This window comes from Sminthopsis crassicaudata, chromosome 2, assembly GCF_048593235.1.
Source record: "Sminthopsis crassicaudata isolate SCR6 chromosome 2, ASM4859323v1, whole genome shotgun sequence".
NCBI lineage: Eukaryota > Metazoa > Chordata > Mammalia > Dasyuromorphia > Dasyuridae > Sminthopsis > Sminthopsis crassicaudata.
Genome location: NC_133618.1, coordinates 205,878,213 through 205,890,542, shown reverse-complemented (window position 1 = coordinate 205,890,542; position 12,330 = coordinate 205,878,213). Strand labels below are relative to the sequence as shown.

The 12,330-nt window shown below is 40.8% G+C and overlaps 1 protein-coding gene across 2 annotated transcripts in view; it reads right to left on the bottom strand.

Annotated features, from left to right (window-relative positions):
• Positions 1-11,952, bottom strand: part of ASAP2 (ArfGAP with SH3 domain, ankyrin repeat and PH domain 2) — a 261,971-nt gene extending 250,019 nt beyond the window's left edge. For both annotated transcript variants that reach the window (XM_074288099.1, XM_074288098.1), the window contains exon 1: positions 9,936-11,952. In XM_074288099.1, the coding sequence (XP_074144200.1) occupies positions 9,936-10,061 (126 nt within the window). In that variant the 5' untranslated portion in view covers positions 10,062-11,952. The remainder of the gene's footprint in view (positions 1-9,935) is intronic.
• Positions 11,953-12,330: the final 378 nt, after the last annotated feature.

The following is a 12,330-nucleotide window of genomic DNA, read 5'->3' as shown; positions in this document are numbered from 1 at the left end:
CTTGTAGTTTCTGATGTGAATATCACAAAGAAAAAGGAGAATAAAAATTCACAAAGGGAAAAGCTCAGAGAAAGAAATTCAAATCAAAGTACTAAACAAGGTAAGTCAGACTAACCTTTCAGATAAAGCAATCAAAAGATAATCTTGTTCAGGTTACTTTTTTTTTTTTTTGGACTCCCTGGGAACATTGATGCAGTGGGGAGAGGATTCAACAATTCAACAATCCTGTTTACTGCCTACTTTATCAATGTGAAGGAGTGGATAGAACACAGGCTTTGGGGTCAAAGGTCCTTTGCTAAAAATCCTAACTTGACTAGCCATTTGAGTTCATTAGGATAAGGAGTAAAATACCTTCAGTACAAATTAGGCTTTGTTAAAAGTTGTCAAGAACACAACAAAAGAGGGTCAAAGAAAGGATTTGAACCCAGATTTTCCTGGTACAGAGACCAACTCTCTAGCCACTAAACCCCAATGCCTCTCACCAGAAGGCACTAGTGAAAAGAATCTCTCTTCTCTGTTAAAATCCGATTAATTTACCATTTTGTGACCTTGAAAAAAAAAAATCACTTCAAATTATAAAAGAGGGTTGAATTTGTATCCCTTCCTGTCCCCTCAATTTTTATCTGTATTAGATATCTTTTAAGATATCTTCCAGCTCTAAACCCAAGAATTCTAAGGATAAAAATTTAAAAAAAAATGCATTCTCTGTCATCATAAAGCTTACCATTTAAAAAGCTGTTATTAGGCCACTTCAATATCAGTTTAGTAGGATAGCTTGCTGAGTGTTCCAGAGATTTTTCATCTAATGTATTTAACTTTTTAATTACTGATTTTAATTACTGATTTGGCTAAAGGAATAGACAAACATGGTTTGAAAAATTTGCAAGGACATGAACCTAAGAAGTATTATTAACTCAAAAAGATTTTGACAGGCTGGAACAACAGATAAATTTTAAAAAGGTATTATAACAGGAATGAATATAAAGTTATATATTTGGTACAAAAATTTTGCTAAACAAATGGAGAATGAGGGAGTCATAGTTAAAAAGTTTGTGTGAAAATAATCTGAAGTTCCACTGAATTACAAATTGAAAACGAATCCAGAGTATAACATAATAGTTAAAAAAAAATTTTTAAGAATCAATGTCCAAACAAAGAAAGTAATCAATCATCCCTCTGTGATCCATCCTATGAAAATATTTGAAAAACTGTTCAGTTCTAAGCATAATTTAAGAAAGAAGCTGACAAATGAGACCTTGTCTCAAGGAAGTCAACTACAATGACGAGAGAATGAGAAACCATTGAATGAATGAATTAGAGATGTTTAATTTAGAGAAGACTTAGAAGAGACATGAAAACATCTTTATTTATGTGAAGAGTTATCATGTGAAGAGGGATTAGTCTTCTCCTTTGTCTCAAAGGATCTAAATAGGAGCAATAGGTAGAAGCTTTGAAAAGACAGATCTTAGCTTGATGTAAGGAAATGAGATTTGTCCACAAGCAGAATGGACTCCCTTAGGAATGAAGTGATTTTTCCCATTAGAGATTTACAAGAGAAAATTGGAAAGATCTTTGCTCACTTGTTGGGGATACTGCCAAAGAGATTCTCACTCAGACATGAGATGGGCTCAACAGTGTTGAGTGTCTCTTACCCTCAAAGAACCAATATTCTTTGGGGAATACCACATTCACATATAAATAAGTAGGTTATATACAAAGAAAAATACACAGCGATAGGATGGAAAAGAACTAAATTTTTGTAATCTTGTAGGAGTTGACATTGAGCTGAGATTTGTTAGGTAATAGGGATTCAAAGAGGCATATGTAAGGATATCCCATTATATGGAGGAAACAGCCTATGCAAAGACAGATGAGAGAAGGTGGGATATAATAAAGAGTGACCATCAAATTGGTCAGTTTGGCTTGAGGACAAAGTATGTAAGAGAAAGGGTAATAATATTTCATCATCCTAGAAAGATAAATGAACTATGTTATTGTTGTTGTGATAGTTCAATTATTCATTTATGTTGAACTTTTGTCCATGGGGTCTTCATGGCAAAGATACTGGAGTAATTTGCCATTTTCTTCTTTATTGTGCCCCCATTTTACAGATAAGAGACTGAAACAAATAAGGGTTAAGTAACTTGCTCAGGGTCACATAGCTAGCAAATGTCTGAGGTTGGATTCTACTTCTGATCTTCCTCATCCAAGCCTCATGCTCCCTCACTGTAAGGAATACAGCTATAGTATAAAGGATTTAAATATCAAATGCAGGAGTTTGAGCTTTTAACCTAAAGACAATAGGGAGACATTAAAGTTTCTTGATCAGAAGAGTAACATAATCAGACCTGCACTTTAGAAATACCAATTAGCAACTGCGTGAAAATTAGATGAAAGGAGACCAGTAGTCCAAAGGGGAGGTGATGAGCACCTGGACTAGAATAATTGTCTTATTGCAATGGATGCAAGATTGTTAAGAAGGTACAACCAAGAGATCTAGGCAGCTTGTATTAGGGAGGAGGTAAGTGAGAGTAAAAAGTACAAGGTTAACTGAGGCTAAAAGCTTGGGTTTAAAAAAAAAAAAAAAAAAAAAGGTAGTATTCTTGATAAAAGCAGATAAATTAGAAAAGGAAAGAGTTTTGGAGTAAAGATGAGTTCTGTTTGAGGATATGTTTTAAGTTTGAGATGTCCATGGAACTTTCAGGTGGAAATGTCAAGCAGGAAGTTGGAAAAATTAGAATGGAGCTCAAGAAAACTATGGGGGCTCTGTAGATTTCAGAGACATCTGAGAAAAATGCTGGTTGAATCAATGGGAACTGATGGGGTCACCAAGAGAGAAAGCATATAAAAATAAAAGGCCTAGGACATAGTCCTGGAGATATACCCACATTTGGATGTGAGGATATGGATGCTAAACAAGCAAAGAAGGAAAAGAGGTAAAGCAACCATTTGATGAAAAATTTTCGGAGGAAAACAACTTTCACCCTAAAGAGTTATGGAAAGCTTCATGAAGGAGGTGACAGTTGAAAGATGGAAAGTTCAGTGTAAAATCAATATCTAGCAAAGGTGATAGGGTGAGAAAAGGCATGAAAGAGGAATAAAGCAGAAGAATAAAAGATTGAAAAGAGTCAAGTTTGGTTAGAATATAGAAAATAAATGGTATTAAGATAAAACTATACAGTTGATGCCAGATTCAGGAGGGCCTTGAATACCAGCAGCAGGGCTGTTTAAACTTTATTCATTAAACAATGGGAGCCACTGATGATTTCTGAGTAGAGGAATAACACTCACAGTAGTGAGCTAGGAAGATTTCCTCAGGAATTGGTGTGGAAAATTAATTAAAGAGACTTGAGGGCAGAGTCTGTTGAGTTTTTCTGGCTATGAATGGCATTTTTTTTAACAGTTTTTTAGAATCCTACTATGTCCTAGAAAGCCCGTATATGTGGTTCCCACTAAAACATGTAGAAGATGAACCAAACCCTGAGGACAGTTTGGCCCATGGGAGTTTAGGAACCACAGCTGCTGGTTCCTTTCCTATGGTTAAAACCTTCTGTTTGTATCGGCAACATGATTTCCAGGGCAACTAAGGGCAACATATTAGAGAATTATGACTCTGGAAGGAAGTGGATTAAACTTTAATAGTTAAAAATAATCATCATTTTTATAAAAAGATACATATCTTCCTTAAGGAAGAAGGAATTAAAGGGTTTTTTTTTAAGTGAAACATTAATTTTCAAAATATTTCAATTACCTATACTTTAAAGGTTTCTCCATTTAAAAAAAAAAAAAATGATTGAAAAGTTACCAGAAGCTCTGGGAAATAGAAAAAATGAAAACTCTATAAATGATTACTCATGATATGACTAATATGCCAAAAAGGCTAAGTATTCAATTAATCTCATTATCTACTTATTTCTATTATTCTTTAAAAAAAAAAAAGCATATTATTGATTAGTAATTCTGCATCAGTTTCTCCTTGGCACCTAAAATCATACAGAAACAATGTTTCACCTAGATAAAGAAATATTTCAAGGCAAATGAATTATGAAATACAAACACACACACCAGCAGTACAAATGAGGTAATTAAAACAAAACAAAATCTGAAGGCTAGTAAATTCTCAGTAGTTATGTGCAAGTAGGGATCATCGACAATTCTGATCTATGCTCCTTAAGATTTTACTTGTGAACTGTAAAGTAACTATAACATATTATCTGGTTGAGTTTATAAACTTCTTTTTTAAATTTCAAGCGCCTGGAGCACACAAAATTCTAGTGCCAAAAAACTGCATCAGGAACTTAATGAATTCAGTGAATAAAGATTGAAAAACAGAAATGATCCGCTTTTACCTCTAATAAGAGTTGAATATCTAGAAACTGCACTAAAATAAATGACTCACAAAAATCAATCTGTTTTAAACTAGATTACTGACTTGGTGAGTCATTTCTTTAAATATTGGACCAAGAGCTGAGAGGTACTATTTAAATAAGGCTTAATTCCTACTAAACAAATGACAACACATTTGTCTTTTTCCAATATAAAAACATAATCAGTTTGTAACAGGCAGAACAAGTATTCTTAAATTTACAAAAGATGAACCCAGAAGGACATGAATACCAAAATTAAATAATAATAGATTGAAAAGGGGATTTTCAAGGTTTAGTCAAAGCCCTTCTTTTTTACAGATGAGAAAACTGAGATCCAATATGATTAAGGACTTGCACAAAGTCATATGGATAGTATATAACAAATTAGAATTCAGGTCTGGCAATTTGGCAATCTCTCCACTGCACCTTTGTGAACTGGATTTTTTTTACCTGTAATTATATTGTGAGTGAACTTGAGAAAGATATTTTCCAGGCAAATGATATCCCCTAAATAATTACTTACATTTATGTAGTGACTTATATGGTTTAAAAAACACATCCAATATGTTTTAATCTTCATCTCAAAAACCAAGGTAAAATAGGTGTTTTTATTTTTATTTTTCCTTTCAGATAAGAAAATGGAACTTCAGAAAGGGCAAGTGATTTGCCCACAAATCACAAAGCTAGTAACAGAACAAGGACTTGAATCTAGTTAGGTAAGAAAATAACCATAATGAAGATCATTTTGCACTGTATTTTGTAAAATTCAGTCTTTCATTCATTGGATTCACTTAAGTGAGCTGAGACTAATCATAATTAGTTTTAGAAAGAGGACCCTCCTGCCTCTGCACCAGTATGCCTAAGTCATTATTATATTTAAATGACACAAAGCAAAAAATCTAGAGCAGGCTTTTAGTGGTTTTTTTGTTTGTTTGTTTTGTTTTTTGCTAAAATCCAGTAGCTTTGTAATCAGCTGATTGCTGAGATTAAAGGTAAATCTCCTGCCCAAGCCTCATGAATTTTAAGATGTTTTAACTATTGAGCTGAAATTAATCAGACATGAGTATGCCAACCAAATTTAATGACAATGCTTACAATGTACTGACTTTCCTAAGTCTTCTACAATTATGGAGGGTAAGGGTAAGATGAGAAGAAATGAAGTTATGAACTTAAAGCTACAGTTTTCATAATTGTACGGAAAGGGAAGCAATTAAATCAATAAACATTAGGTGCCTGTTATGTGCCCAGCAGTGAGAGTTAGGATACAAAAATAAGCAAAAGACAGACAGTCCCTGCCTTAAAGAAGCTTACATTTTAATGGAGAGACAAGATGCAAACTTATACAATGCAAGCCATGTACAGGATAAATAGAAAATAATTAAGAAAGGAAAGGCATTAAGATTAAGAGGGGTTGGGGAGGACTTCCATTAAAAGATGGAGTCTAATTAGGACTTAAAGGAAGCCAGGAAGGTCAGCAGATAGAGGAAAGCAAACCTTCCAGGCCTGGGGGTTCACCAGAGACTCCCTAGCCCAGGGAGGAGTGTCTTATTCATGGAACAGCATGAGGGCCATTGTCACTGGATCAAAGAATATGTGGGGGTGAGTAAAGTGCAAAAAAACTGGAAAGGGAGGAGGAAACTAGATTATGAAGAGTTTTGAATATGAAACAGAGCATTTTGTATTTGATCCTGGAGGCACCAGGAAGCCATGAAATTTACTGAATAGAAAGGTGGCACAGTAAGAGCTTTGCTTTAGGAAAATTATTTTAGTTCCTGAAAGGAGGGAGGACTGGAGTGGGGAGAGACTTGAGGTGGATAAGCTTAGCAGTAGGTTATTACAACAACCCAGGCATTAGATAGTAAGGAGGATTTGTACTAGAATAGTGTCTGTGTCAGAGAAGAGAAGGGAACATACTTGAGATGTTATGTTGCTAAGGTGAAACTGGCAGTCCCTGGCAACGGATTGGATAGAAAAAGTGAGAGATAATGTAACATCCAGGATGACTCCCAGGCTATACGAGACTGAAGGACTTAGAGGATAGTATTGTCTTTTACAGTAGTAGGGAAGATAGGGAAAGGAAGATTTAGGGAGAAAGATGGTAGGAGCCTGGTACAGTGGAAGGTACCCTGGCTTTGCTTTCAAAGAGCCTCAGTTCAAATCTCACCTCTGACACTTATTATCTGTTTAACTTTGGACAAGTCGCCTAATATCCCTGAGTTGCAGTCTCTTCATATGTCAAAGAAGAAAGTGTTTGACTAGATGGCTGAATGATCTTATGATGCTATGAAAAAAGATGCAGGTAGTAAGCATAGTATCCCAGACTGAGGACTGACCTTGGAATCAGGAGAATCTGAGTTCAAAGTGTACTTCTGACACAGAAATACCTCATGACTATAGGCAAGTCACTCATCCTCTCAATGACACAGACAACTCTCTCTCTAAAACTATAAATGACAAGTGAAGAGAGTAAACAATGAGTTCCTATGCTGATGAAATTTCTAAATCTAGACTTTTTAAAATAAAATGAACATTCCTCTAGTAAAGGCTCTAACAATGACCATATATGACAAGTTTCTTAGTTTATCTGAGTTCAGTTTCCAAATCTATAAAATGATTAAAGGTTCAAAAATTGGACAAGATTACCTTGAGAGTTCTAATGACCTTTTAAAATCAAATATGCAATTCTATACAAAAAGTTCATCTAAATATGTTTCCTATCAGAATACCAAACATCTTTGGTGGATTTTGCTTTTTATTCAAACGAGCAAAAATTGCATCAATTTAGAAAAAGAAAAATGCTCTGCTTCATTGAATAAATCATTGTTGAATTTCTTCACTTAATCACTAGCTACAGAAGAAGGTTTGCCCAAGAGTAATTAATTACTCTTTTAAAAAGGGTACTGAATCTTATTATTATTAACTTTTCTTAAAATAACTTCAAGTCAAAACATCAAGCTATAGAAATATACCAATAAGAAGTTTCCAAGATGTTGATTCAATATTTCTATTCAGGATGTCCCAAAAAATCTCAGTGCAATTTTTTAAGTTTTAATCACTTTAAACTGCACTGAAATTTTTGAGATATTCTGGATAGGAATATTTAATGGCCTTTAAAGTCAAATGTGTCGTTCTATACAAAATGTTCATGCTTCATATCAAAATTCCAAATAACTTTATCATGTTTTTTAAATTAAAAAAGCAAAAATTGCCTCAGTATAGAAAAAGAAAAATGCTTCACTCCATTTAAGTATATCATTGCTGGGTTTCTTCACTTAGTCACCAGCTATACAAACGATTTGTCCTAAAAGGACTGTTTAGCATCTATGATCACCTCACTGAATTTTACTAAAATAACTACAAGCCGGGGGTAACTAGGTTGCGTACTGGATAGAGCACCAGCCTTGAATTCAGGAGGACCCGAGTTCAAATCTGGTCTCAGACACTTAACACTTCCTGGCTGTGTAACCTTGGGCAAGTCACTTAACCCCAGCCTCAAAAAAATAAAATAAAATAACTAGAAGCCAAAACATGAAAGCCATAGCAACATACCAATAAGCAGAATTTCTAAGATGATTCAATATTCTTATTTAGGATGTCTGTAAAGTCTTAATGCAGTTTCAATGGATAAACCCCTATTTACATGTTGCTACAGCTTTAACGTTTGGTCTCCGAAAAAGATTAAGCTTTTATTACTTACAACTGCACTAAGACTTCTGGGACACTTTTTTTGTGTGACTGGAGATCAAACTGGTTTGTGTAAATATACAAAAAGCCAGAAGCAATCTATGCTCATAGTATTTAGTTATAATCTAATCCTGACCAGTTTGCAAGCTAGCTTGGTCATGTCTGAAACTTTCCCCACTTTTTGTATTTTGTTATTAATTCTGTAACTTCATATTGTTCCTGAAACCTTTTTAGGTCAATTAACTATAACATCATCTCTACTTTGGCAGCATTCATTCTGTACTTTTCAAGATAGAAAGGCAGTTTCTGGGAACCCTTAGTAAGTAAAATGCAGATGACTGGTGATCAAAGACGCAAAAACTAAGCTATTGCAAATCACTGCCTCTGGAATCAGAGAACCAGGACTGGATGGAGTTCAGCCACGAGCTCTGCTTAACTTCCTGAGTGACCTTGACAAGTTATTTTCCCCTTCCGGAGGAAGGAGGATTCACCTGCAAAATGAGAGGGTTAATCTGATGATTTCTAAGGTCTTGTCTTGAGTGCTGCATCTGAGGTACTCTTTCCCTAATTCACTATGCTCTATCTATTTACATACACATATACATATATCTTATAATGTACATAAAAGTACATAATCATCTACTATGGCCACAGTTTCTGGAACACCCATCTAACAAATGATACTTTAAGACAACTAACGTTTGTTAAGCACTGCTATCATATGCCAGCCGGTGCTGGTAGTACTTAAAAAGACAAAACAGTCCATGATTTCAAGGAAACCACAGTCTAATACTAATCTGCTGAGTTTACATTCGAGGCTCAATCCCCGTCTAACCAGATTCGGAGAAGCCAAAGAAAGTTCAGGAGTCATGGGGGAGGGGAGCTCTATCAGTGAAAGTAGATGACAAACCCAAACTGAGTCCTCCGCAACAAAGCTACGAACTCTGGATAGTTAATCCCCATAACAAATGACAACATCAAGGCAGGCTAGGAGAGGAAGTTTAGGAAATCGCTTTTTCTAGAAGGTGGCACTGGAAAGCCCAAGGCTTCCGGACCCAAGCGCTTTTGGCAAGTCTCAAAAATCGAGAAGGTGGAGCAGCAGCAGCTCAGGAAGACGAGCTCCTTACAGCCAGGCGTCAATTTAGTTCGGGGTAAAAGTTGGGTGGGGTGGGGTGGGGGAACAAAGCAAAAGGTAAATTGGAGTGGAATTTTTAAAAAAAAATTTAAAGACTAAAAGGCCAACAATCAATAACAGATTTCCTAAGACCAACCTGCACCGGGAACAAAGAGCTTCTGTTCCCTCCAGGATTAACCCTGCTGCTTCTGGACTCTGAATAGAAACTTTTCCCTCGGACAGAGAAGGGGAGGAGTTGTTGTGTGTATGGGGGTGGGGGGGAAAGGGGACCCAGTTTCTGCACGGCTCAGGAAGTCCAAGAATTGTAGCAATGGAACGGGGCTCGGAACCATCAAAAGATGTACTCTAGCCTTAAAGAGGAGGAAACTAAGGCCAGGAAATGTGGGAGGGGGAGAAGGGAAGTCCTAGATCAAATAGCTGCAGGCTCTGAATTCGAACCCAGGTCTCCAGAATCCAAATCCACGATTTTCTCTAGCTAGACAGGAAAGGCAATTCCTGAAGGGAAGCCGCAGGGCGGGGAAGGCGAGGCACGGCTCTCCGCGGGTGTGTGTGTGGGGGTGGGGGGTGCGGGCCGTGGTCCCCAGAGCGCATCCGAGCCGCGGCAATGGAGCCCGCAGGAGGGAGGCAGGGGCGGAGGAGGAGGCTTCCCCAGGGCTTCCGCGCCGCCGCCGCCGCCCAGGCCGGCCGGGATCGCGCCGCAGGCGTCCCTCGGGGGGACCCCGGCCTCTCCCGGAGAACTCGCGCCTTACCTCCTCGATGGCCGCCACCGTGTTCCGGCACTGGGTGGTGCGGGTGGTGAAGCTGGAGGCGGTGGGAGCTTTGTAATCCTCATGGGTCTCCGCCACGAATTCCGACACGGAGATCTGGTCCGGCATCGCCTCGGCCGGGCACGAGCCGCCGGCACCGGCGACCCGGGAAGGGGGTACAGAGGAGGAACGCAGCCGACCGCGACCCCGGCCGCCGCCGCCGCCCCCTTGCAGCCGCCCGAGCCTGCGGCTTCCCTCGCCCCAGCGACGCCCGCCCGGACAAAGGGAAGCCCCCGCAGCCGCCGCCTCGGAGCCCGCCCTGCCCGGAGAGGGCCCGGGGCTGCTAGCCCGAGAAAGCAGGCTCCGAGCAACTCGTTCTCCCGCGCAGCTCAGCCCCGGAGCCTCGGAAGGTGGCAGCTGCGGACGCGCCGCGGCGGCTCCCGCCTCCTCCCCCTGGACTCCCGGTGGCCGCGGACGTTGCCGCCGCCTCTTCGGCTCGCCTCACCGGCCGCACTCCCCTCCTACCCACCCGTCTTTTTTTTCTTCCTTTTTTTCTGAATGAGACCCTGAGGCGGGCGCATAGAGCCAGAGCGGGAACTACCCGCCACCCAGACTCGAGCACCGACTCTACCACTGAGGAGGATGGAGGTGGGAGGGGCCGAGGATCGGGGGCCGGAGGCTGGGCCGGGAGGGGGCGGGACCAGCTGCTCCGGGGAGAACTGCCAATCACCGACCTCCCCGAGCCGCTGGAAAGCTAATCCACCTGGAAAAAAAACCGGGATGGGAGGGGAGAGATTCGGTGGGCACTGAGGAGGGCCCACACTCTACACCCCAGCCCCCGCAGAGGTTTTGGATACTTTCCGTGTTCCCCACCCCCACCATTTTGTGCCGGGCTTCTCGGCTGTATCCGAGGGTTCGAACTCCGCCCCCTAACCCGCCAGCTGTGTCTAAGCGTTCAATGCTTCTCCCCTCCCCCACCTTGTCTGAGCTTTCCGTGTCCCCCTCCTCCGGAACGGCTGGCCTTTCGAACTCTTTCCCCCCCCCTCCTCCATGCCCCCCACTCCCTAAACCGAGTCTGAGAGTTCGGGGAGCTTTTCCTCCCTTTCCCCGGGTGGAGACCTTGGATTCCCTCTCCAGTGAATTACCATCCCCTCCCTTCTCCAAGGTCTAAGTACATTTCTGAGTCCCTGCTTCGCGGCTCCAAAGTAGGGGAGGGGGAGGTGTTTCTGTTTTATGTGCACATGCGTTAACACCCCCGCGAGTCAGTGCCAGAGTCCATCCCGCTTCGCCCTAACCCCACCCCTTCGGAGGAAGCTCGCTTATGCCCGGGTTCTCCCATCACAAAGAGGGCAAACCCTTTTGTGGCAGAGCCACGATTTGAAGATTAAGCTCCCTGAATGAGGACGGCCTACACCCATCCTGGAAAGAGTCAAACGGCCCCACTGCGCTTCTCCTCTCGCCTTTCCTCAGGTCCGGATTCACCTGGCGCTAAGGCGCCAGAGATTCCGGTGCTTCGGTCCCAGTACTTAAGGGCCTTTCCATGTATATTGAAATCATAAGCCATTCTCAAAATGGAGCCTGTTGCTGGTTGTCTTGAAGTTATGAATGGCTGCTAGGTGATGAGCTAGACAAACGAGGAAGGATCTTTTAAATCATCCAGTCTAATCTCAAGGTTTTACCGATGAAGGTCCGGAGAGGTCAAGGGGTCAAGGTCAACAGGTTTCAAACGACTTGGTCAAGCTTGAGTACTACATCTTCCAAACAGAGTTCCGGCTCTTGGAATCGCATTACGAAACCTCCTCCTCAAGTTTGAATGTAAAGCCTCTCTCAGCAGACCCTGCAATAAAATACTGCAGTGGCTATTCCAGGAGGAAGCCGAGGAAAGTGGGGGCAGGGTGTGGTGGGAGACTGTGGAAGGTGGTTTTTCTCATCAGCTCTGGCAGGGCCATTAAGTAAAGGACCAGAATTCATTCGCAACAGCAGGAACATTTCATAACAGAACTGAATTAGCAAATGAAAAAAAAATTCCAGAAAAAGGAGGCCTGTGTGTGTTTTAATAACTTCTGAGGAAATTCCCACACTTAGGAAAAAAATCCCAAAGCTCTAAGAGAAATACATGCCTGCTTTTGTTTTATAACTTACTTCAAAGTCAAGCCCGTTAAGTTGATGCTGGGCATGCTGAAGGCTTGGTGTTGTTACCACCAATAAAACTAAAACCGTCTTTACAAAAATCTTTTGTGCATCTGAGAAAGGAGGAAGCGTAAGAGACGTTGGAAATGTAGTGGGAGACTTTTTATAAACCTCCTGGCAGACGGGACACCCTCCAGCAGCATGTAGGCCCTTATCCATCCATCTCTATGTGACAGGGCAAGGCTCTGGTCAGTAGTGATGACATTAC